At 39.0% G+C, this 26749-nt stretch overlaps 1 protein-coding gene and 1 long non-coding RNA gene across 3 annotated transcripts in view; one reads left to right on the top strand and one right to left on the bottom strand.

The window, feature by feature from the left end:
* Positions 1–225: 225 nt before the first annotated feature.
* Positions 226–15823, top strand: LOC146599763 (uncharacterized). The gene is made up of 3 exons (XR_014894934.1): positions 226–294; positions 9208–9348; positions 15737–15823. It is a non-coding gene; the product is annotated as an uncharacterized LOC146599763 (long non-coding RNA).
* Positions 15824–15916: 93 nt separating this feature from the next.
* The window catches only part of SNX9 (sorting nexin 9), a 46143-nt gene continuing 35310 nt past the window's right edge, over positions 15917–26749 (bottom strand). For both annotated transcript variants that reach the window (XM_085297997.1, XM_085297998.1), the window contains exons 13-17: positions 25451–25527; positions 24263–24352; positions 22725–22839; positions 21225–21316; positions 15917–17958 (exon numbers count right to left, since the gene is read on the bottom strand). In XM_085297997.1, the coding sequence (XP_085154123.1) occupies positions 17911–17958; positions 21225–21316; positions 22725–22839; positions 24263–24352; positions 25451–25527 (422 nt within the window). In that variant the 3' untranslated portion in view covers positions 15917–17910. The remainder of the gene's footprint in view (positions 17959–21224; positions 21317–22724; positions 22840–24262; positions 24353–25450; positions 25528–26749) is intronic.

Raw genomic sequence — 26749 nt, 5'->3', positions numbered from 1 at the left:
TTCTCGCCGCCCCCCAGGGCGCGGCTACGGCCCTACGGCGGCGGCAGCGCCAGCGAGGCSCCGGGGCGAGCGGCCCCCGAGGGCTCGTCTGCCCCAGCTCCCGAGAGCGGCCGAGCGCGCTGGCTTTCCGCACTTCCCTGGGAGCCCCCCGCGGGGCGGGAGCGCCCTCCCCGGCTCCTCCTTCCCTTTCTCTTCCCCGCCACGGGCCCTGCGAAACTTTCGAGAGTTGACTTTGTTCCTCCGGCTCGCCGGCGGCGGCCGCTCCTCCTCTTTCCGCCTCCTCCCCCGGCGCAGGTACCAGCCGCCGGGCGCCGCCTGCCCGCTCGCGGTGCCCCGCGAGAAGGAGGGGCCGCGGCCGCCCAGTAACGGCCGCTCCTCAACGGGGCCGCGGCCGCCCAGTAACGGCCGCTCCTCAACGGCCGCCTCGTAACGGCCGCGCCTCGCGGGGCGCTGTGGGCGCTCGGCCGCGCCCGCCGGGCCGCCATCTCCCCACCCCGCAAACTGGGAAACCGCAGCGTTTCCTGTGGTGCTTGGCGCTTCCCGCGGCGCCGGGCCTGCCCCGCCGGGGTGGCGGCGTGGTTCACGCGCGTGAAATCAGGCGGTGCGAGTGYCTTGCGCGGCGTGGCTTTTCTCTCGAGTTCACGCGGCGTTTCGAGCGTGCCTAGAAAGCTTGGGCCCACCTGCAGTAGCGTATAAAAGCATTTTGAGTTAAATGTACATTCCAGTATACATGAAAATGCCCTTCTTTCTTTAACATTGCAGATTTCGCGTCATAATTTCCTGTGAACGCTGTATAGGATGAAGTGCTGTTTTTTCCAGAGTTCAGCCGCAGGGAATAGGTGGACGAGGCAGGTGCATACTCCAACGACAGAAAACTTGCTGTGATTTCTAGTAGAAAAACTAGTGCCAAGGCTGTGCCCTGCTGGGTGGAATTGAACAGTCCCTGCCCCCATGGGGCTTGTTGCAAAAGAACTGAAAAGCAAACACGTTTTCCACATTTCCTGCACCTCCCTTTTTGTTATTTTATAGCTCGTAACACTAACTAAAARGATAATTCTATATACGATGATGACTTTTTAAAACAGATGGCATTTTGAAAAGATCTTGCAGGGCAAGTAAAGTTGATGTTTACAAAGGGCGTTTTTTCTGGATCTTTATCTTGAATGCAGTTTATAAGGTGAGATGCARTTTGTAAGATGAGGTAAACAGTGGTGGGCAGCCTAAAAGAAATGACCCAGAAAAGTGACCTGGATGAAAAAAATAAGCACATAGCTCAAATCTGAGGGGTTTTAGAGGGTGTAAGAAACACAGAGTATGGATAACTGTTCTCTATTTCAAACAGAAAAAGGTTATTTTGCTGTGGACAGAGTTGCCTAAGACARTTATGTCACAGAGGATTTTAAAAGGTTGCCCTGCATTATTCACTTAAGTGTTTAATGAACAAAATAATCTCTTTTTTTGAGTCTTTTGCCTTTGAGGAATGTTTCTTTAGAGTCCTCCTTAAACTTCACAAATACATCATGAGAGTGAACTGTCACTTGGAGGACACTGGTATGTCACTTTTTATTGCCTGTATTTGTAATTCGCTTGTACCTGTCATTAGTAGTTTTCACCATTAGCGCTTTTCACAGGAAATAACAAAAATGCAGCTGTTAGGATTATTAATAAAAGCTCAATGTCCAAATTGTTGAACAAAATACTAGAGAAAGCACTGGTACACCTAGGATAATTTGTTTTCAGCACCTAGAGTCCATTTGAAGAAACGACTTAAGAGGAAAACTCAGATAAAAGTGGAACTCTTCAAACCTTTAGCAGTGTATATGACAAAGCACTGCTTCCATAGGTGAGGCACAAGTGACTCTTCTAGTGAGCCCCTTTTACCTGTTGTGAGTAGCCATGAACCTTTTCAGAGAAAGCATCCTCCACTAATAYATTCACATTCTGGAGAGGTGCATTTTTAGAGTGTGATGTCATGATTACTGAAAAAGCAGCAAGTCAGCTACCTTAGAAACATGTAAGAGTGACAAAGCAACAGTCAGAAAACTGCTGAAGGAGAAGAGTGGTGAAAAAGCAAGACAATTTACAGTCTTSCTTCTACTCTGTCCACCAGAAAGGGAGGAATCCTCAATGTTTGCTCACCACAGAACTATGTGAAATGCAGTTCAAACAAAATTGTAGCACTTATCTGTTAGAGGACCAGCCTCCATGGTAAGATGATAGCATTCAACTAATGAATATACTTTGGTACCTATTAACTTACCTGTGTTATAAATTGGGTTGAAGATAATGTCAGCAGTGCATTTATACTTTATACTATATTTTTGCTATCTACTGATAGCAAAAGAAAATTTAGCTATTGTTTTACCTGCAAAAGCAACGCTGCCTATGGGAAGCTGTGATTTCAGAGTGCTTCTATGTTCTGACTCATTAATTTTTTGGTTCACATCTCCAACCCCTTCCCTTCCTGACCCTTCTGCTTACCTCTGAAACATGCTGTGCATTATAATGACTCCCACTCCTAGGTCCCTGGTAGTGGATGTTTACAGGATCTGGATAACTGCCTTACTGAAAAAGAGTCCCACATGCTGACTGTAGCAGGTGGCATTGTGCATCAATCTGGAGGTGCATCAGAAAGGCACAGGASAGGCTCAGCAGGGGTGCTGCAAAGGAGAGTTTAGCAGAGCTGGAGAGCTGCCTTGGGCTTAGAGTGCTAGCTGCCTGACAGAGATGTGTGCACCCCGTATCCTGGGCTTCAGGGGGTAGAGTGGGTGAGTGTTTCTGTAGCGTTACTTGGCTTTTGATGTGCTGTTGAGTCGTCTTTGCAAAAACTGGGACCTCTGTACAAAAACGCTTTGATGATATTTTTAGTCTGCTTGTTTCTACTGTGTGTTTGTGTGCATCCAATATTATGCTACTAGAAGCAATAGTAGCTTTTTAAAAACTTTGAATCTAAATATCAAAGATTACTTGCAAGGCCGCTGCCTGGAGATTTATGGCCACTTGCACATAGCCTTACTGGTCACAAATTCCTCAGGAAACATGCATGCCCACAGGGGCATGTTGAAAACGTTTTGTTTTTCTGTCTTTGCCTAGAAACTTTTGATTTCAGTAAGGAAGAAATAGGGGAAATGCCTGAGTGTAGCTTTTCCTGTACATGACATTCAAAAGAGTTAGTAACTGCTGTTAATATGCAAAACCTTTTATTGTTTTCACATTTTCTACTTAATATTAGAATAACTTGTATTTAAAGCTGAATTTGTCACAGAGAAGTATTTGCAACATTTGCAGGCTAAAAGGCTAAAAGTGTTGCTTTGAGAGTACCTATGAGTTTTTAATGTCACCTCTTACATAGTGAAATTGAGAGAAGCTGTTTCTATTCTATTTGGTTACACTTGTATTGACTGTGCAATGACCTGTGTGTGCAAAAAAATAAGTGTTATTTTCTTACAGAGACAATCTAATATTCTTGGAATTAGGTCGCTGTTTCTCAATAGAAAGTCATGACATTTCCTTTAAAGTAGCCCTGAAAAGAGCAAGATGCATGAGTAATATATTAATATGCTTTATCTGTGTGTTTAGAGATTGATAAAGAATGTCTGACCTTGCCATTTGTGCAAGAGGAGTGATGCAGAGACATTTGCTTAAGACACTGACAATACTTTCAAATTTCTGCTCCTGTTGACTATATTGCCTGATCAGCTCCACTTGTTCCCTGTCTCTGGAATCTGTGATCCTAACAGTAGGAAAACAAATTTTTAATTAGTATTTCTGTATCAATATTAACAAATTTATTTGGCCCTTTAACAAATTATTTGGAAGGGAGAGGGGTGGATTAATAAAGGAGACTGAGATCCCAGTTCAGCAAGACACTAAAACATATCTCTAACTTTAGATAGTAGGCTCGATCTCACAGCTCCTTACTTGGGTGAGACTTCTCAAATGAATAAACAGTGCAGGCTCAGCTGTAAAGCGGGTTGGACTGGAAGCCAACTGGCTCTAGATGTAGACTGAACATGGGCCTATCTGGCTGCAGTCTGTAGCTGCAGATTGGCAGAAGATTGGTCTGTAAATTCAAGCTCAACTTGTAACAGAAGTGGCTGAGAGATACTAGGGAGGGGTGCTAACGCTTTTATAAATGCTGCTAATGAAAAAATTGTGTTTCTAGTGTTGTTGAGAGGCCAGTGGAATTTCTCACCTCTTCCACGTACATTTTAACTGTGTGCATGGTAATTGAAAGTGGTTTATCTAGAGAGAGAGATTGACTCCACTCACAGGTACTAGCCTTTGCTTATTAAGAGACTATTTTCAGTAACAGCAGCTGTTTTAAAGCTTAAATTTCTTCATCCCAAAACTATGTGCAGATGAGCAGCATTAGTCAGACAGCGTTTATTTAGGCAGTAATAGTGACTAGACAACCAGATATAATTTTTATTCATACTTCCAGACTGACATGCTTGTGATTAGTTGTAGGTATGCCTTTCTCATGTTCAAAGCACTAGGAAGCCACAATTTTTTCCACTCTTTCTTGCCTAGTTTTCTGGAACTCCTTATAGGAAAACCAAAATACTTTGTAAAATGAAAACTTCAGATTTAAAGTGAACAGCTTAACATCCACATAGGCAAAGGCACAGCGTGCAAATTGGTACCTTTTTTGGTGAGTCTTTGCCTATTCTTACCTTCTGACAGACTGTGTACACCTGTCAGTGTGTGCTGCACCTTGAAAATTATACAGATGTATAGGAAATCCTGCTGTGACTTGACTCTCTGCATTTTCTCCTCAGCTTTTCCAAATTTGTTATGACTCAGTTAATCTAAAAGATACAAGGCCATTTCCTATTCTTTTTAATTATTTACATTTTAGGTTCATCCTCTGTATCATAACGTGCTTCCTGCTGTATTGTTGCAATTTCCACCCTTGTTTTCACCTTTTTTGTCTGGCTAACTAAAACATCTCAACCTAAAATTAAACTCATGGATTCCGACCAGCCATGGATATCGCTCTTCTTACAAGTATGAAGAGTCAATAGAATAGTTCAATTTTTATTTAAGAACTAAATTAGGGTTGACTTTGGTGTATTGGCCCAACACTTTGTCTCTTCCAGCACCCCAGCACGTCTGGCATCTTATTTGCTTCTGACCCCTTATAGTATGATTCATTTGTAAATGAATTCTGTTAACGCTCAGTTAACAGACACTTCAGTTCTTTTGTCCCATTGATTAATACAGACTCCACATCAGAAAATAGGAGCCTATGGAACAGATGAGTCCTACAATGAGGCCTGTAAAATTGAGAGAAGTAGGAGGAGAGGGCAGGGAGAACTAAGTTTCTGTGCGCAGTACATAAGTCTAATTAGTGTTAATTTATTTAAAGCTCATTGTACTAGAGTTTGCGCTCAGTGTGATCAGACATTCAGGGGAGTGTATCTCCTATGGAGTTTCAGTGTGTAAGCATTAGTAGAAGTTGTTTGAATACCCATGAGGATAACGAACTCTGTTAACATTCTCTATTTTCAGTGTTGGCCGTCTAGAGTTGTAATATTTTCTAATAGGATTTTGCTAGTTAGCTTAGCACATGCTCCTTGTGTTCACAGAAACATGTATTTAAAAGTAATGGAGACTTATATTTCTTAAATAGTCTCACTTTTCAACTCTCTTCTGCTCTTGCACATATAACACAAAGGTGAAGCAAAACTAAAGATTTTTTTTTTGTGAACAGAAGGAACTATTGGAAACAACTTGTCTGTAAGAAATTCTGATTTGTTCAGGTATTTGAACAAAAAGGGGAAAAAAGAGTAGTCTGTCTGGACAATACTACTTTAAAACAATCAAATCATGGCATAAATAGATTTTTAGAAACTTAAGTGCTTACCTTTGGAAACATGAATTCATACTAAAGAACAAATGAGATCACGGCTTTCCAATAAAAGGTAACTTACTTTGGAGAACACAAGGGGAAAAAGTCTCAGTTGCTATTCTTTAACTCTTATTTGATCTTGGATAAATTAATATATTACCAACCTTTCTTTTTTCTTTTCTTTTTTTTTTTCCCCAGTTCTACAGAAAGATGACAGCAGCTCTTTAAAAATCACTTTAAACACAGTGTGTGGCAGCACTGATCTGTGTCAGCAGCACAGTGGAAAACAACAGCTATCTAGCAGCCAGCACCACAACTACTGGGAAAAGGAGCCTTTTATTTCTGTGACTAGGGAGCTAGTATTTCCCCCAAATCTTGAATATAACTGAAAACYGCAGTTCTCATATGCAAGTTCCATGGGAAACATTTCCTAGGCTCAGGATTTATGTGCCGCATCTTCCTTATGATGTGGATTTTCTAGCTAGTGCCTTTAGTAATAGGCCCCTAGTTGCATGCTAGATAAAATCCCACATAGGAAAATGCCATGTGTTCAGTCACCATCTCAAAGCAACCCAAACTCTTACACAGTTTCTCTCTTCTAGGATCATATCAACATTTTTTCCATTTTACCTGTTTCCAGTAAAACATATATGGTGCTTTTAAATTCAAGTTAGGCCTGTTTCTCTCATTTCGTATTATAAAGAGATCTTGTGAAGTATTTACATCTCCTGATCTTTTAGAAAGCCCTGCCCATGACTTTTCAGATGTAGGAGGGGTTTCGGACCAAAAAGTAAAGGGAGCAAGTGGCAGTGGAGTAAGTCACATCAAGAAAGAACATCTTAGTTTTACCAGAAAGACAGAGTTTTTTTCTTTTATTAACTATGCATGCTGTAAATTTGAAAAAGCTTGTAAAAATGGCATTGGGCAATGAATATCGGGTATTCCTTTCCCTCTCAGCAGTTTTATCACATGCTGACTTTGACCAAACGGTTTGAAGGAACAATGAATAGAGCTAGTTTAAGTCAGAGTACTTAATGGTGTTCCTCAGTACCACGCTGACCGTAAACTGGAAAAGGATTAGCCTATGTAAGAGGCTGAAAGAAAAGCTGAAATAGTAACATAAAGCAAAATGGAGGACTAGGGGGCGGTCAAGCTATTCCACAGCCCCATAATTTATTTGAATCTATACGGTGAATGCGAAGTAAATGACATGCAATTTCCTTGAAAGGAAAGGAGGACATGATAACTCTATGGAGAGAGGTGTTATCTCTGTCAGTTCTGCTGACTAAATGGCATGGAGCGTGAAGGAGAGGAACAGGCCAGAAAAGAGAACTGAGGAAGTACCATGGTTCAATGTTTTTTGGACAACTCTTTTGACTATTTAAATTATACCTGATACACCGGTGAAACCCCTGGGCTGTGTGTGTGTACAAGTAAACATAAATAGGCTTTCATTCTTGCTAGTAAGTATTTGATTTTTGACAGTTTGACCTGTTTATTTAAGTATGGAACTCTTCTTCACTAAAATAAGATTTTGCATTGCCTTTTAAAGAATTGCTGGTATTTCTAAGCCTGGGCCATGTCCACTGTTAACATACAAATCATTGTGGGAGCTAAGGTGAATTATGGATCATTTATTCTGATCCTGGAGTGCAGAATATTTAGATTACATTGTGCCCATGCAGAGTTTTATCAGAATTACAATGCAAAGGCCACTGAAATACCTGTGGTAGTCTGGGATTGGTCATGGCCTCCAGTATTTATTTATTTATTTATTTATTTATTTATTTATTTATTTATTTATTTATTTTTAAGTCTACTAGACTAGCCTAGGGCTCCTTGTGCCTACACATCAAAAACTGCTTGAATTTTAGCTAAACTTATTTTTTAAGCTTATTATCCTTTTCTCCTCTGGATGAGTGGGGGAGGGGGGGAAGAGTGTGTTTTTGTGAGAAATAAGGAACTATTTTTTCCTGTAGTCTACACTCTGTTCCTAGGACACTGTCTCACTTTTGTCCTAGCTTACTCACATCCCAGTAGCACCAGTGAGCTGGGCAGGCTGGTCCGTTTGGGCAGGGTGGGGGACACCRAGCATGGCTTCATTAATCTCAGCATTGGTAAAGCACAGGTGGGTGGGGGGCTGCATGCAGATGAGTTTGGATAAACTCAGCAGAACGGGGATTTGGTGGGGAGCCAGCTCCGAGGGTGCGAGGATTACAGTGTCATGTGTTCACACTGGAGGGGGGGCGGCGGGGAGGCTGCGGGGTGACACCAGTGCTCTCRACTTCCCCTCTGTTTGATTATAACTTTCAATCACAAGCCAAAACCAACAGCCCTACTTCTGTCAGGCAGCCAGCCCCTCATCGTTCACCTCGTGTTTGCCGCTGTTTTTCATTATCTCTACTTCATTAGCTCTTCAGATCGCCTTTCTTGCTACCCTAGTCACCAGTTTCATTTTCTGTTCCTTGCTCCGCTATCACCCCTTCCTCTTCCGTGTCCTTGCCCTTCCTGTATCCGTGCTTCATTCCCTGCTGCTTTTTCAGTGGCTCCACTGATCATTAGTTTCTGTTATAAGCGATCCTGATGCAGTGGGAGAATTACTGCTTGGTCATTCCTGCAATTGCTTCGTGTGCCTTCATAAAAGGATGCAATGGCTTCTTTCCTGTGCTCTTTTTAAGAGTAGCCTGTCCTATCTTGGATAGGATTCTCTGAATATTTTGCTGGGAGTTCAGCTGAATTGTCTCTTCAGTCCTTCGAGACAATTGAGGTAAACATCTGGTCCTGGAGATTTATTGCAATCTACATGGAAGGACCAGTACTGGAGCAGATCATTTCCACATGGAAACACTGATTCATAAAGTTCATAGCTTGCCAGAATAAAAGCAGGGATGCTCTGAGAGCCTTAAAATGCCTCCGAGAAGCAAGAATAAGTTTCATTCAGTCCTAGAAATCTTCTCTAATGGCTTGAAACAAGAAGTAGTCCTGGGTAGGCCAGGATGTAACATAGTACAGAGAAGCCATTATAAAATGGCTGCCCTTAAGCAATGTGAGGGACTACTCTTAAGCAACTTAAAGAGGCAGATCTATGCATGTTGAATGGAGTTAGTTAATATATATATTTTTTCTATCATCATCTGGTCTTCACCCCTTACTTAGTGCTGGCTATTGGGTTCCATCTAGTAACGGCTCAAGTTGCACAGGAGAAAATGCTTAGCTATCCTGGGGCAGATTACCAGGACTGTTTACTAACTGTGTCAGAAGCAGCACTGTGCACACAYGCACACACACACACACACTCCCTCACTTGCTCACTCTTTTTTTTTCTTTCTCTCTCTCTCTCTCTGTCCACACAGCCACCAGATGTCTAGCAGCAGTACAGCCACTTTTGCAAGGCATGGAGCAGAACAAATACACTGTGGAAAGCCTTAACTTGTTCTGCGCAGGGCCAATTAAGGTGTCACTGCACCCTGGGGAAGGGGGTGCATCTGGTGACTGTGAGTATCTCCTGTGTTTCCCCGTGCTACAGACAGGTTTAGTACTAGCCTGTGTATTGCACATAGATGCAGAGCCAGCCTGGCTAATTATTGCTCTCCTGCCAAGGTGCACTTTCTCGTGTGCACTTTTTCTTTCTTTCTTTTTTTCTTCTTCTTCTTTTTTTTTTTTTTTTTTTTTTTTAAAAAAAACAGTTCTCATTTTTCCCCTGGCAGGCACAGCCTATAACCAACCGAAGTGGGACAGAGATTGGTACAGGAAAGAAAGAATGAGCCTGCTGGAAAAGGAGAGGCATATGTAGATGTTTCTCATGAACGGAGTACATCCTTGGCTTCAGTTAAGATTGCCCGGGGCTCAGTCCACCAAATCATAATGCAGTGAACTGAGCAGCCTCAAGAGGCAGAGTTTTAGCATCTAGTATTTTTGTTCGTGCTGTCCAAAGACTTCTTGTAACGCTGGAGGACTAGTGCTCCAATAGCCTGCAAGAGCTTTTCCTGCACTGAGTTACTGTGTGCCACAGCTGTGGAAGAGGTTCCCGATAAGGTGGTACAAATCATGCCCTTTAATCAGTGCTCAGCTCTGCATAAGGCAAGGGCAAAACAAGGTTCATACGGTACTGGAAATATTTCTGCAGGTCAGAGGCAAAAGTCAACAGGCAGCAGGAAGAGGCAAACCCTCTGAGAGCAGGAAGCTGAGTCAGTGAAGCAAAATGGGAAGCAATGACTAGCTATTAAGAGTGAATGTCTGGGAAGCAACTAGGTGGGAGAAAGGACAAAGGAGACATCAGAGGGAACACACTGCCTCTTAATGCTTCTTAAAGCACACGGTGATACTCTTAAGTGTCTCATGAGAGATAGGCCATACATACATATACAGGAGCAATATAGTCATTTCCATTTTCCTCGGGTTAAAATCCTGTTTTGAGAGCTGCTAACAAAGCCCTTGTAGTGAAAAATTGGTAACACTTTATTACAATGGATAAGGGCAACTTATGGACAATGCAAGGAAAAGGAGTGTTGCTTCACTGCTTGCACGTTTTCTCCTTTGCTAGATGTATGTCTCACAGCAGAGCCAGGGATGCTTGTTGTGGTAAGTGCTCCTCATGGAGGTGGGTGGGAACAGCTAGCTGCTCAACTTGTACACCAGGTATATTTGGGGCTGCATTACTCCTGCAACAACATTCCTTGTTCTTGCACTACAACACTGAGGGTTTTTAATGTTTTTTKTTTTGTTTTGTTTTGTTTTGTTTTCTCCACAACACACAACTCTTTCAGTAAGGACTGATTTATTTTACTATTTAAAAGTGACTTAAAACCATTAGCCACTTTTATTAGAGATATCAACACTTACATAATTACAGTATAAACATAACATCTCACTCAGAGGGGAGCTGTGCCAGACAGCACCTACAAATAGAGCTTGTTTAAATTCTTCTTTTGTTCTAGGAGCAGCCCCTATATCCCCTTAAAACACTGCAGCCCCTGTGAGTTGCCCTTCTCTCAGGCTGATTTATATCATATTAGAATCAGACCTCCAACTCCTTCATCCATCCTGAAAACTTATTTTTCTGGTATAGCAATCTTTAAATAGCAAACTCCTCTCAATGATTATGAGTTTGGTTTGAATTATGGAAAACTTGCATAAACGTTTACATTAGTTTTGTTTTGTTTTCTTCTTTCTGCCAAGAGTTAAGACTGTGTTTACTAGACTGGCGCTAGTCCTTACTCCTGTAAAGTTTATCTATTGCTAAAAAAGCATAAACATGCTTATACTAAGGAAGAAGCTTTTTATTCTTACCTCCTTCCCAGAGTTTTTGTTGGGGGGGAGGGGTGAGGAAAAGAAAGCCTTTGCTATTAGTTTGTATTTTGGATCCAGCTAGGGGAGTGTTGCTATTTAAACAGAGAAGATGAATGAAGAGTTTCCTTAACTCCTCACTTTTCTTTGCAACCATAATGAATCCTGAGCAGTTCTGTCTTGGCAAGTGGAATCTGAAGGGAACCTTCAGTGTAAATCTCAGCAACGCCATTCTAATAGCAGTCTGCTTTATATTTTAGTGCTGTATTGTAACAGCTACGATATTTAACTTCTCACTTCTCTTCCAGCTGCTAAATTTTTAAACAAAAACTTTATCTCTTTTCCTTTGAGGGGCCTTCCCTTCTGGCAATGGTCTAACTTGGTGAATCATAAATAATTGTATGCACCAAGTCTGCTAGAAATTTGATTTACTTACTGACTATGGGAGCAAGGATGGTGCATTAGCAAGTGAGCAGAGGGTCCTATCAAGGAGTAAAGCTCCATGAGAAAAGTGAGATTGTTTAGCAGTAGCATTTAAGTTACTGTTTGTGGAAGAGAACAGCATTTTTAAAAGCAACTTGTATACTTCTGGCCATTATTTAAATAATCTGCCAGTTTGCAAGTGGGTATAGAATAGTATGTTGGGGTACTATAATAGTGGAAAGCATTAGTATGCATTGTAATTATGCAAAGATCTTTTTCTCCTGATTGCTAATTTCACTGAAGCTCTGAACTTTAGCCAAGAGAATACTGTTTGGAGTCTGCATAGCAAGGATATATATACACATTCCTGAATACTTCAGCTGGGCGCATTCTTCCCTCAAAAATGTAAGGCAGAGAAAATAAGTATAATAAAGGGAACTATTTTAATTAACTTTTTCATTTAATAGGATTAGAAGACAAATTTCTATCTAGATTTATAAATATTGCAGTTTCATGCTTTGTTGAGCTGTTTTTGATACAGAATATTGTTTGCACACTACAGTTCTAGAATCTGCTACCACTGTTGTATATAAAGGCTATACAGTACAGTGTCTAGCACGTTACTAGCCTAACCTTGTTATCCTGACATAATTCCAAATCTGAAAGAAGCCTGATACATTTTTAGCTTCTGAGTAAGAAGTGCTGTTATGTTCATCATCCTGTTTCTCCCCCCCCTTTTTTTATTAAAGAAAAACAAAGGCAATTTTCTTCAGACATTGGTCGCAAGTAAAACACTTGCCCCTCAAATTATAAAAGTCCTGTTTTCAGTCTCTTTATCCTCTCCTTTGACACAAAAAGTATCAGAAAGTGTGCTTCAGAGTCCTTGTTCTGTAAACTGCAGTCTGCTACATGACTATTTTCAAGTCTCTCATAGATCAAATTCAATAGCCATTGATTACGCATTATATAAATGCAAGTGGATGCAGGAGTTGACTATGATAGGCAATTTAATATGTTATTCTTGCATGTACAGGGAACTTTACTGTTGCAGACTATCCAGAGCTCTGGAGTTAGGCAGCAGTTAAAGAAGGGAGATGAGAGAGGGGTTGGGGTTACAACTTTGAATTTAGGTGAACTTCAGCATCATATTCCTTCCTCAGAATTRATTGCTGGGTTATGTTCTCAGTCCTCCTACCTTCTTGGCATGAGATAATTGATTTGTCCCTCAATTTCCCTATCAGTGAGATACAGAGAGAATACATATCTTAGTAGAAGTCTTTGACAGCAAAAGGTGGAACATTTGTTCCCCCCCCCCCCATAACATTTCCTGTAAGGAAGTCTATAGGAAAAATCATATACATTCAGACCAAGTTAACTTACTGAAACTGCAGATGTAGGAATTCTRGTCACCTGAAACTTGCTTTCATATTGCTCCGTTCTTTCTTAGTTGAATGCAGACATTGTTCTTTAGCAGGAAGAAGCCTGGAGAAATGTGATGAAACGCTCAAACATCAGAAGGTGGAACATTCCCTTGGTCAGACATCCACCAGGCGGCTGTGTTTTGGTCCCAATACACCTGACCTGCTTTGGGTTTAGATAATGCACAGAGCTATTCCTCCTGTGAGCTCAGTGACACATTTACATGCACAGCCTTTTTGCTGGTCACCTTTCAAGTAAATGGGACCATACACTCCATCTGCACCATAGTTCCAAGACCAGGGCCAACCCTTTAGATCCTAGCAGGTTAAGCACATCCTTTTTAGGTAGTCTAGTATGATGGAATGAGTGACTTTTCCTGAGAGACATAATATGGCTGAAAGTGTATACAGGTTACAAAGTACAGTTATTTCTAGCAGAAACCCATACAAGTAAACAAAATAAATTTGATGGTGAGGCTTCTTTCACTGTATCTGACTTGTCTTTAAGGCAGATCTTTTCAGGACTCCTTGAAAAGGAATTTTAAACTCTAAATAACAACCTTACTTCTTCTGAGACTTGCAGACTCTGTCTTTTCAAGTTGTTCAGGCAATGCTCTTCTAGCCTCCTGGCCAAGCCTCTTCTGAGCTAGCTGATGACAAATGCTCTTTTATAAACCTCACTCCTCTCTTCCCTGTTACTGATTCTGTTAGATGGTCAAAAAATCTGCCTGGTTACCAACCCACTTGGCAGATCCCTTTTCTCAGTCTGACCCCTTTCTTTGCTGTACTCACTGTCCAGATTTATTAGCCCATTTAGACTGGCTCAGCATTTGTTAGGTAGCACAAACTTTGCACATTTCTATCTAWATATGTGATACACATACATGCATACCGTTTTTGCTCACTTTTCCCTTACTCTTCACTTTTGGTGACTGTCTTTAGGAACAGGCTAACAACTGAAGCCGTAACTAATGTACTATTGAAAAGAAACCAAATCGTTCAATACTTCAAAAAGAAGTCTCCAATATTTTTCTGTATTTTCTGTAATTTTTGTATGCCTACCATTTTGTCACTATTCCAATGATGTTTTAACTTCTTGGTGCTAGCAAATTACTGCATTTTGTAAGTTCTACTCTATCATACAGGTTTAGGAGAACTATTTCTTGGGTATAACAGTCCATACATTACTGGGAGACAGACGTATTTCAGAAGATAAAAGAAACATTTGAGGAGTAAAAATTTTAAATTTGGGTCTACTGAGATTCAGTTACAGCAGAAGAATTTGTCTTGGATTGACAAATGTTACCTAAGACAAAATAAGTTCATTAGCATGTAGTTTTAAACAGTGAATAGTCTGTAAAGACAGCAGGTGTAAGAGGAAAACTAAGGGAAGCTGAAGTCTGCTGCTAACAGAAAATAATATATGATACACAACATATTGCTTCCTTGCTTCAGCTCTGATGGAAAAGTCTATGACTTACTGAAATGTATTTTAAGAGAACATAGCCATAGGCTAGAATAAAGAACGAACAGTATACAGTAAATATAAGATAGCTGGGTTCAGACTGGCAGAAACTGGTTCAAAGAAATCCAGTTCATCTTGAAGCAAATAGATGCAGAACAAACAAACAAACAAACAAAAAAGCAGCAAAAGACCCTGTAGACATCAGGAACTTGAGAGTAGTACTTCTCAAAGTAATTTGAGAAAATGACCAAAGATTAAAAACAGGCAAATGCATCATATATCTTTATAAAACAAGGAAATGATGCTATCAACCTAAATTCAGTGTCCCAAAGATGCTAAAACAATTAGTTAAACAACTGATGTGCAGTTAGTCATGAGATAAAATGGTGAAAACTAGCTAACCCTRATTTGTTGAGAAGAATCCATGTAAACAGCCAAATATCCTCCTTTGACTAGTAGATTAGTCTAATTAACAGCAGGTGATCTACAGGCACAATACAGAAAGATTTCAGTAATAATTTTCACAGCATCACACATACAAATCTCAAAAGAAATTTAAGGGACTATCTTCCAAATATTTCTAAAAAATAATCTTTCTAATTGCACTAGACAGAACTCTTCCAAAAAAAATCCACACCATACGTTGTAACGAAAATAAAATCTGCTGCTGCAGACTAATCCTATGTAGTATATGCTCCTGCAGACAAGTAAAGCAGGTAGTATTTCCCTTTGCACAGCTACATCTTGATAGTTGAAAATTAATAAATTGTTTTAGCAGTAACTGAATATCAAAATATTAAACAAACACCTAAGGCATTTGATTTCTTTTACAAAAGCTTTGGAATAATGCCACTGTTGGGATATACCTCACCTTTGAAAAAAAAGCATAATGAACAAGGAAACAGTTTTAAAACTTTTCAGTATTTCTGGAGAAAATTATTAAGCTACAACAAATTAAAGGAGGGCAACTGCTCAAGTCCTACTGAAAATTGGTATTCTTGTTTTATGGCTGCATCTTCAGTGCAGAGCTTTTCTATAGCTCCCAAGTTGCCCAACTTAACTATGCCAATATTCACGTGTCTCACTGGAGAGGGAGAAAAAAAGGGGAGGGGAAAAGGGACAATCTAATTTCTATTCTGGGTCAACACCATGCTAACACAAAACTATGAATACACAGTAGTACTGTGCTCTACTTCTTATTTGCAGTCAGAAGGGTTCCATGAGCCACAAGATGGACTGACCTAAATAATGAGAGCTTATAACATATACGTAGTCTTTGTTGTTTTGCAGTCACTAGCGCTATTACACCATTAAGTTGTGATGTCTGCTTCATGGAAGATGCATGGATGCTTTCTTATTCCTCAGATGGCCAGTGTGTATAAGCTRATGAAGAGCGGTAAGGAGTATTTGCTTCCTACTGCATCATCCTGTTGAAAAGCAATGTGATAACTTTAAAGAAAAAAAATAGCCTTGTAGATATACATAAATATTTATTATCAGTTTAACTTCATTTTCCTAGAAGTTTTTAAACAGTTTTGCTTTTTTGCCAAAAAGTGTTGCATCTCTGACATAGTTGCTAGGATCGTAGCTTCCTTGCACTGGAAATGCACAGCTTACACTCAGATTCCAAAACAGTCTATTGAGGGTGAAGAATCTTCAACTTTAGTGCATACAGAGCTATTCAAACATTGGTAAAAAGACCTCCCTTCCCTCCCCCAAATTAAGAATCTGTTACAAAGACATTTCTTTACCAAAAAGTGCATATAAAAATGCTGAAAAATGCTGGCTTGAAAAAATTGATTTCAGAATTTACTGTACATATTGTAACAATTTATTATATAAGCTGCTTCTACATGCAGACAGATCTTACATTTGGTGTAAAACATTTATACACATTCTTTACAATTTGTACATATTTAAATGGCTGTATCAAACAACACTGCACTATGGAATTTTGGAAGCAAACAACTAAAATTGGGAGGAGGAAAGAAAAAGACAAGGCTTATAAAACATGAACAAAACCCGTGACACTGAAAAGCATCTGGACTTAGGCTTAGTCTTTTTTTGGTTTCAGATTATTCAGGCAGACCCAGATTTTTCTTCTGGGACACAAGTAACACCAATGCAAAATAGAATAAGGCAACCGTTTATCAGCAGACTGTACCCGTTACTTAGAATGGCTTGTGGGTAAAATGCATTATTTTTTTTGCTAAAATGTTTATGTTCTATGCATATTTTAGCAAAAATAGCATTTTGGCTTTTCTGCTTGCTTATGGCATTAAGTGAATTACTGTAGTTGGTACCCATTTTGAACAGGCTTTTTTTTTTGTTTTTAAGCCCAGGCTTCAAATGGCAYTACACTAATAAGGAAGATGACACTGGGCACTCACTAAAATGTGATAATCAAAGCACAGAGTTTGTGTGATAACTGATAATATTATTCACTATCTTTGTCACCTTTTAGTTTGCATTAGAAACTAAAATGTAAACCCAAGCCAATAGCCTACATRTGGCTACGTGAAGACCTGAGCTTAGTAGAAATTTTGGTACTTTCACCAGTTTGGGTTAGATGTGACTTAGTGTCCCCTTCACTGAAAAACTCAAAACTCCTGAAGACATAAAAGGGAAGTTGACCCTGTAGAGCACTAAAGAGCACTACTGCCTTATGGCATAACATTTSAGGGGATCAAAATGCTGGTATGGAAAACTTGTCTTTCACACCTTCCTGAATGGCTCCTTCCTTGTTTGTACTTTGTCTTTTACACAGTGCATAGCGAGGAAGAAAGAGCCTGACACAAGCTCTGAGGCTTTGTGCCACAAGAACACACKACTTAGTTATGAAGAAAAGGAAAAATGAATGAGCATTTACCAGAAGTCATAATGAAAACAGTAGGCCATGGTTGCATATGGGAAGCAAAACTTCTAAAACAAAAGTGTTCATTCAGGAGATTATCATGAATATGTACCAGAAACATACACGAATATAATTCCTCCTGGCTAATGAATGGCCAGGAGAGAGCTGAACTGGATATAATGCAAATTAAAAAAAGTCATTTTTCAAGCTTGTTTGCTTTCCTTCTTAAAAAAAAATTGTAATTCTGATGTTGTTTAAGAGTATTTGAAAGAACATCTGATAGATGCAAGTCTACATGTAGTCCATGGCAACACAATAATTTAATGATTTGGATCCCAACAACTGACAGCATTATTTAGCTGCTTTTATTAAATAATGATACAAAGGGGAGAGCACTCAAGATAAAAAGAACCTAAATATCTGATGGATTTAGGTTGATAAAGTAAACACTTTAAATCATTTCTTTCTTTCTTTCTTTCTTTCTTCTTTTTTACAACTGATTTTTTGGTTCATTTTTGGCTGGCAAAGGCTAACAAGTTTTTATTGGCATTGCCCCCAGATCAGAAAAGCACTTCGGAGTTGTTCTTCATTGCTGACTATTTCTTATTCTTTACATCACAGGAAAGCGGCTGAGTGCCTGCCTCAGCTTTTGTGCAATCTGAAACAAAGAAACAGAACATGTTAAATATGTAAAGTATACAGAAGTAAGATTTCAGGTTGAAAGATTAAAAGAATGTTCCCTCATCTTCCAGAAATGCCGAAGTGCTTCCTCTGCATTCCTGATGTATACAAAGTTCACAGCACTGTACATTCGGCTGCTCTATTAATACAGCAGATACAACATGGTACSTAAGTGTAAGGGAGCATTGTGCTGTCAGTATACCTCAGCTCTGACTTTTTGGTACTTTCTTCACAAATTCAAAGAGATTTTGAAAAGGAMCAACTGTCAGCACTGTCACCAAAAGTATTGTTTAGACTGCAGTAATGCATGACCTTGGTCTTGGAAGACAACCATCTGTTCAGAAGAAACATCTGTTGATCAATAACTTTGGCAGTGACTGAAGCGTTCTAAAGTCTTCGATGTGGTTTTCCATGCTACTAGAGTCCCTTAAGCTGCAACTCACCATCACAATGAAGACTGCTTAGATTCCATATGTTTTACTACAGATACTCTAGTCCACGCTGGGGTCTACTAGGGATTTTAAAAACAACTGAAGTAGCAGCTTTCCCTCCCCCACTACAAATCTCATCCAAGATGTAAATATGTCCCTCTTCAGGTCCTTTCACTAACGCTACTCAGATAACCCATTCTAGCAGAGAAATGGAGCAAGAGCACAAAGGAAAAAAAAATGGAAATGGACTACTTGACCCAGGAGTCTGGATCTCCACAAGCTTCTTTCCTTCTGCTAAAAGCACTGTTATTACACAGAAAGTCTGTATRAATTCTGTGTCTTGTTCTTTTTTACATGCTGAGACACCAGAAGTAGATGTCGTAGATGTCCTTCCTAGTGTATTTTCACATACTACACCAGGACCTAAGCAAGGRTCTGTCTTTGGGTTAAACAGGATTTTTTTTCAGAATGTTTTAAAGCAGATAAAAATCAAATTCCAAATTCAATAATCAAATACACTGTCCCTTTTGGTGCCACATTCTCATTTATATTAAGAATGTTTTACCCCACTCTTGTAGAATATAGAGGGAAGGAGGAAAAACAGGAAAAAAAGATTTTCTAGCAACATAACTGGCATTATATAACCCTGTAAAATATACCATAATATTTTTTTCCATTTGGTCTGAATTCACARTTTGAAAGATTTGCCCAATAAGAGAACAGGATTATGAAATTTGCATGTACTCCTCCACATCTGTTGAACAACTTAAGAGTCACTAGGAAGGTGCAGAGGCAGATGTTATGATAGAAGATGTAGACTTGCTTTAATGCTCCTTTGTCTTTTTTTTTTTTTGGTAGAATTAAAGAGAAATAATCTCATAAAACCTGGTTACAGCAGGTTAAAAAAAAAAAAAAAAGCAGAAAACAAAAAAACCCTGTACCTACAACTTTTCTCAGCCAGTTCTGCTTACCATGAAAGCAACATGAATCCCAGATCTTGCCTATCAGCAGGCCAGAGAAAACCATTTTTTCCTCTCTCACTCTGGGGGGCAGGGGAGCATCAAAATATCCCCCAATGAAACAAAAAACCAAAACACACTACACACCCACCTAAGCAAAAACTCCTTTTCCCCACTTAAAGCCCAAACCCGGAGYTGCTTACAAAGTGTAACAATGCTGACTGTTTCCACCAGAGATGCTTATTATCATATGCAGGATTGTCATAGCAGTCAGTTAAAGACCGTTCTTGTACATACACTTTTTGCCATGTTGATTTTGTGTTTTCACTTCTCAGGTTATACTTTGGATTGAGCCATGCACACAGGAATGAAAGCACACTGCCTATTAAATTATCTGGCACTGTACTATGCAGTTTAAGAGTCATTTTTCAGGCATGCRTAGTTTTCAGAAAGTGCAACCATTTGGCCAATAGTTTTCTGTACTGGATGTCTGAATTCAGGCTGATGTTATCCTAGAAACTTGTCAGCTATTTTTAAGGGACAGGGGAAAATATTTTATATATATATTTATATATACATTATTGCTCTGCCCATGTTACCAACAGTCTTCTCTTCACTTTGGTTCAGAGACTTGTTATCTAGCTGGAAGAAAGCAGTAATACTGGAGAGACACCTTTGATCATTCCAAAGAAATCCACACAAGCCTGGCTGAGCTGCAAGCCTTTAACTTAAAGGTTAATGGAGAACTAACTACTCAGAAGATCCAGTTATCAAGCATGTTTTGATATCCATAGGGTAGGAGGCCTAAGGAACAAAGCTAGAATTTTCATGAAATTCTCTCTCCTGGAACAGAGCCACACAGAATTAAGTACAGTTCCTGTACTCCCCTCAGCCCTTACAGTGCCCAAACACCACATGTGAATGCAGATCTGATCCCTGTACTAGAGGAAAGTGGGAGATCAACCCAAGGAGASTGGTGAGGCTATGACTGGGAGAGGAGAGAACAGGAATGGACTAGGCAAGAGATCTGAAGAAGATAAGCGAAATGTGTGCCTAACCTTATTAGGTGAGAGAGAAAATAAGCAAGGTGACCTGAAGTTCTCATCCACTAAAGATACCTCTGGAGCCCCTCTGGCATCTTTTACTGCTGTGAAGGGCAACCAGTTGCTTATTACGCCTTTAAGTGGTAGAATCAGGTTCCAGCACTCTCAAACTCATGTGTTTTCCCAGGATACCACATTAAGGAATTTGTTCTCAGGCTTTATTTCAAGAACACAAGGGATGACATGCATAAGAAAATAATGTTAAATGAAAACTAAGGTAGTAGGTCAAGTTCTCAGAGTAGACATGTTAAGTTACCTAAACTTCTCCCCTACACATATACCTCAGACTTTAAATCACAGATGCTTCCTTTCGCCCTCCCATTCAATGGAATGGAAGCATCCATCCAATGGCTTATTGTATTAAGTGCTATAGGTCTTATTTATTGCATATTATTCAAACTCATTTCTGAAAACAGATTAATTTTGTATGCACAAAGCTAAAACAAGCTCTTTGTAAGTTGAAGCACTGAAAAAAAAAATCAAGCTGTCAATTAGCAACAATGTTTTTCAAAACCGTTTCTAGGTCCAATATGACACAGTCATAGCACAAAATATGATCTATATGAAAATGTTATTTYAACTCATCCCTTGTTCCCATGGATTAAAACCACGTACAATTCCTCTTCAAATATCTGCTYTCAGGGAGAGGCTCATACAAAAAGATGACTAAGTGCAGTGAGCCTTTCATATACAATGGATGTAGCAGTGCAGCATGTGCCAAGAAAGTGGCATTGAAATACTACAGCTTACCATTTCATAGAACTGTGCCTGCTGCTCCAGATACAGGCGAATGACACTGTTGTAGTCATAAATCCGGTTACTGTGGAAGTGATTCATCTCAGCTGTAATCAGACCCAGGAGGCAAATTATTTTTAAGAAGCATTCCTAATTCAGAACAGTTTCACTCAGTTCAGGTTAGTTACTGTGTAAACAAGCTCAGTGCCCAACCCTATCAGTATAGTTACTATTTTCATACTTGCACAACCCATTTTGTCCACGGCACTTAAGTTATGATGGAATTGTCTGCAAAACCAGTAGGGTGTCCTTTACTCACAGACAAAGTGCAGACACTTCTTGAATAATGCCAAGTTCTTTTTACTGTATTCAAGTGTACAAAGATTTGGAAAAAAAAGGAGGGGGGGGAGAGAGGGGTTTATCCTATTGAGGTAGCAGTATTTTCCTCAAGTTTTTCAAACAAAATTTAGCCAATGCAGTCATATTTGAAAGGGTACAGGTATTAAGTTGCAAACCACAACTGTTAGTAATTAGCTCAAAGATGGCCSATCCAGCAGTGTGTACCCGTTCTTGACTGAGGCTGTTTCAGTAGGAACTTAAGGAACAGCATTACACGTTTCAGCACATCTCTGTATTTGCACCTTCCAACTGAACGGATCTAACCAGACTACTGAACTTGTCAGGTCACTAAAAAAGGCAGTTTGACCTATGTCTGAAATGAAAAGTTAAGCATGTTTTCTTTGAGATACCCCATAGAGGGAGAAGAAATATTCTGTATCCTAACAGTCATCCTAGAGGTCTTTTTCTATGATTAACACTGAAAGAATGGAGTCATTTTGCATTAATGTGACCTAGAGAAAAGTGGATTTTTTTTTTTTTTTTACTCTCACCTCTGAACCAGCTAAAAAAACAACTCTTAGAAATGAGTAATCTCACTGAAGTCAGTAACAGGAAGCATTTAAGGGCTTTGTATCCTTCAGGACTGAGCCCTGGCTCCTTACTTTCTCAGTTCTTCAAGACCATTGTGCTACATTTTGTACTTAAAATATTTCTAACAAAGACAAAAAGTTTGAGTGACTTTATTTACTGAGTGTTCCTTGAATGACTTATCCACAAGAATATTAACCTCAGCTGAATCTTGTCTGTGTAAGCCATGAGTCAGAAAAGTACTTGTGCAGGTGCTGACCTGCTTCCTGCATCTGGGCCCAAGCTCCTTGTTTGAGAGAGACTGTCATTTGAAAATAAAAGAATTAGTAGTCTCAGGTTGTTGATTTTTTTTTAATTGTTTCCAAAATATATAATACAAGATCTGAAAACAAAATAGCTAGAATTCTAAAGGAACAAAGGGTGACCCCAAAAAACAAAAAACAAACAAAAATCCCCCAAAACCTCACAGAACCCACACCCATCACACTAGCTCTCACTGTCRTACCTGGTAGAGAGAAGATTCCCTAAGTTTGTAATCTAAGGGTTGTCTTTCAGAAGTCTACAATATTGTCATCTAGCTTGTTTTACCTTGTAGTGCATAAGCCATGGTGCTCACACGTTTCACCATGTTCTGTTTGTCCTGTGGTGTTATTTTACTTGTCGCAACTAATTTGTCACTTTCCTTCACTTTTTCTATTGCTCCCTGTAGAAACCAAAATAAAGATTAAAAGAGTAGTCAACATAAAGAATTTTATAGTCATCTGCAGYGCCACTAGCCACATTTTGGGCTTGCACAGTATGCATACACAACAACCAATTCTGCCTTCTGGCATTTTCACTTTAAGTTTGTTAAGAATGCTAACAGTTTGCAAGAAGTGAGCTAAAAACAAGGCATGAGCTCAGTCAGAAACTGAGTTTGGTAAAGACAGTAATATACAGGGATGTATATAGTGAGGACAAAAGGATCAAATTTCAAAATATAATTGGCTCTAAGATAATAGATATTCCAAAGCTTCAAACTACTAGATATCTGTAGAATCTTGCTTGCACATTCTACAGCATTCAGACAAAACCTTATTTTCCAAAAGGCTCCAATTCACTGTGATATTTGTATGATGCAAGGCTTCTCTCAGATCAATAATTAAACAAACAACAAGTATAAGAAACAAACACCTCCCTCTTCATAAAATATTTGTAGTGCTCTTTCCTCTTTCAGACAAAACAATATTCAAGAAAGTCTACATGTCTCTTTGCTATAGGTTGATGTTTCAGGTTTTAAAAACCTTTTTTCTGCATTTTGTTTACACTACTATTTTTTTTTCAAGTAATCTGTGGGGTTGGGCACCTTAAATATCCAGAAGAATTAAGTTTACTGGAACTTGTATAAATCTGAAATACTTTTATAGGTCTTTGCTACTCTTGTAACAGAACAGCAGCACACTTCTATATTTAACACTTCAAATGGTTGGAAAACACTTGTGTTCCTGTTTAGTATTTAAAATTTTAATTCCTGAAACAAGCAATAGCTGCCACATGAACACAYGGACAATTCTAGGAGAAAAGAAAAAAACAGAACACACAAAACTAAAAATAATGGCTAAGTTCATTGCTTTACTGCATGATGGCTATCACCTTACAGAGCACTTTTTTTTTTTTTTTTTGGCACAAAGTTATCCCTATTGCTCTATTTTTATAGATTAAAGAAACATATGGGCAGTGCATGGCTGGATATCACATATCAGTAAGTCAGCTATATAATTGCAGACTTTTTCCTGCAGTATTGATATGCTCTAGTGTGAAGTACTATTTAAAATTCATAAATATTACAAATTGATACTACTGCTATTTCACATTTAGGAATGCGAAGTTACCCTAAGAAAAACCCTGAAGCTTCTAGTGCTCTGCTATAGCAGCAAATCATGATATTCTCAAGTCTTTTTCTAGGTTATCTTTCCTCTAAGTATTTCTTATTAATACTTAAAAAAAAAACCCTGCTGGGTTACTAGCAGCAAGGGCTAGGCTGCTGTGCAAATGCAGTAGAATATACCACCACTTTTGTTCCTGCATTCTATAGGTCTTGCTACTGCCTTCCCCTTACTAGGAAAGGCTTCCTCCGACATACCTACCTTATGAGCTCCTATGATGTCAGGGAAGCAACCAAGAAATCCCTTATACTCATGATTGGTTTCCATCAGAAAGTGAAGATCTTTCTTTGGCTAATAAACAAAAATGTAGCATTAGTAAAATTGTAGCATTATTATCACAGACATTAAAAAGAAACAGGACAGAAAAAAGGAAGAAAAGGAAAGGAAAAAAAAATCCAACCAAAACCAAAATTGCTTGTTTCAAGTTTTTCATGTTTAAACAGGCTTTTGCCTGCTAGAAAAACAGTATTTTGAGGTAAAGAAAAGAGTTAAAGAATTTCGCAAACAGTGTCAAGATGAAGTGTCAAGCCAGRCTGCATTTACAGAAGTGAAAATCTTCCTATTATTTGTAACATAAGGACAGGTAAGTACAGAACCTTTTTAGAGATACAAGCTCTTTGGAGTAAGACACTGAGCACCATGAGCAGTGGTTCTGTTTTACTCAACATTGGTTATGAAGTGAGCGGTTTTGCCTTAAATTTCCACTGAAGAAGAGCTCCTAGCCATAGCAGTGGCACTATTAAGCAAAGTTTCATTGCACATAAAGATGTGCCTAAGCACAGATGCATCTCCTTACTTGCTAATTTGGAAAGTTGTTTTAAGAATCATTTCCAGACTCAACATTGAAATCAAGATGCTCTGCATTTTGGAGACTTTAAACTTAACAGGCTCTAAATGCAAATTTATGACTTGAAAACAGACAAATTATTCAAGTTAGATTACAAAAATTGAAGTTACTGAAGCAGACAATTGCACGTCAATATATAATGAAGAGCAGCAAGATGAAGATTCTGTGGACATCTGAGGAAAGCAGGGAGAGGAGGGAAAACCTATCCTTGATTAAATCTCATTCTGTTGCATCCATAATGAAGATGGCCCACTAACACCAGAAAACAAAGCCATTCAAAGGGGAAATAAGCATTTTAGTACTTTAGAAACCAGAAAGTGAACCTTCTTATTCAATAGAAATACCTTCCCACCATTTCCCTGAAACTGATGTGTAGCACAAAAGAGAAGTTGAAGGTACATTTAAAAATATTAATAGTAATTTCATTGGAGTGGTCTGCAGCATTTATTATATTTTAATATGAAAGAAAAAAGTCAGAAGTGATGCAAACAGGAGACAAGCTTGCACACACTATGCCAATGGATACATTATAACACTTCTACCTGATCTGCTACAAGACTGGCGATTTCCTCATAGGTTTTTCCTGCTTCCGTTATTGCTTCATTGAGATCAGATTCTCCTAAAAGTAAACATCAGTGCTCAAATTACAATAAATCATAGACACAAGTCATGGTTCAATCCAATTTTTTTTTTAAAAAAACTTATTTTACAGTAATAAGAGTCTATGCATCATTAAGTTGGAAAAATAATAATGTTCTTACAGCATTAAAAAAACCAACTCGTTAGAGCTTGCAGAAAATGAAAGCTAGAGACCAGCAGTAAGCACTGCTTTACTGTAGTACTCGTACTATTTACTTCCACATTTACTTAATAAACATAGTTTAAATACAGTTACTCCTACACACAGGACAAGAGGAAGCCTATCAGAATGGGAGCGAAAGGAGGACAATGAGGGTGACACTAGAAGATGTCCCACCTGAAGACAGACTAATGAAACTGGACARTGCATCTGCCATTCCAATTTTTAAGTGACTTTTCTGCCTAATGAGTAGCAAATTGTCCACTATATCCTACAGAGCAATGATGATAACCTCAAACACACCAACGGCCCTGGACCATAATTATTAAAATGTTGGGGGAAGGAGAGGCAGGCTTAACTTCTTCTCTTTGTCAACAATATTTCTGTCACTTTAGAGAACCCTTAGATCATATTTTTAGGCTCAAGAATTTCAGATTTTATCTGAGAGACTGTTTCTAGCCTTCATCATTACATAAAATAGATCAAGGGACCTCAGAAACTACAGCTAGAAGCACAAACATCACCACAAATCCCAAACTAGACAACATCACRAGAACTATTACTAGCAGGATATGGCTACATGGAACAAAGATGAAAACAAGCCTTACATTCTTGTTTTTTTCATGACAGACTTCACCTTCTAAGAACACCAGTTCTTTCCATCCTTGTTAGCTTATCCAAAGCATGTAGTCAACAGTAGTGAAATTAGGTTGAGGTAGAGAAAGGAGAAGACAACTTGCAGATGTTTAATACTAGTTCAAGGATTTTTTTTTCATCCTTTCAAAAATGCCTTGACACTAGCTACCAGTTACAGTATTTTATAAACTTTTTTTATTCTACAGATATATTAATCAGAAACTCAATTTCTGATTACCAAACCTATTAATCGTTAATTTGAATATTAATAAAGTTTCTTCTATGGCCACGTATGAATCATCTATGTTAGAGGTTTAATAGACAGGACAGGCTGAAATGAAAGAATCTTAAAGAAAACAGAATAATGACTGAATATTCAAGGCTACCAATCAGTTCTTACTTTCCC

Source organism: Rhea americana, unplaced genomic scaffold (genome assembly GCF_003343005.1).
Source record: "Rhea americana isolate MKP2758 unplaced genomic scaffold, rheAme1 scaffold_134, whole genome shotgun sequence".
NCBI classification, from domain to species: Eukaryota; Metazoa; Chordata; class Aves; order Rheiformes; family Rheidae; genus Rhea; species Rhea americana.
This window is presented reverse-complemented; position numbering and strand designations above follow the sequence as displayed.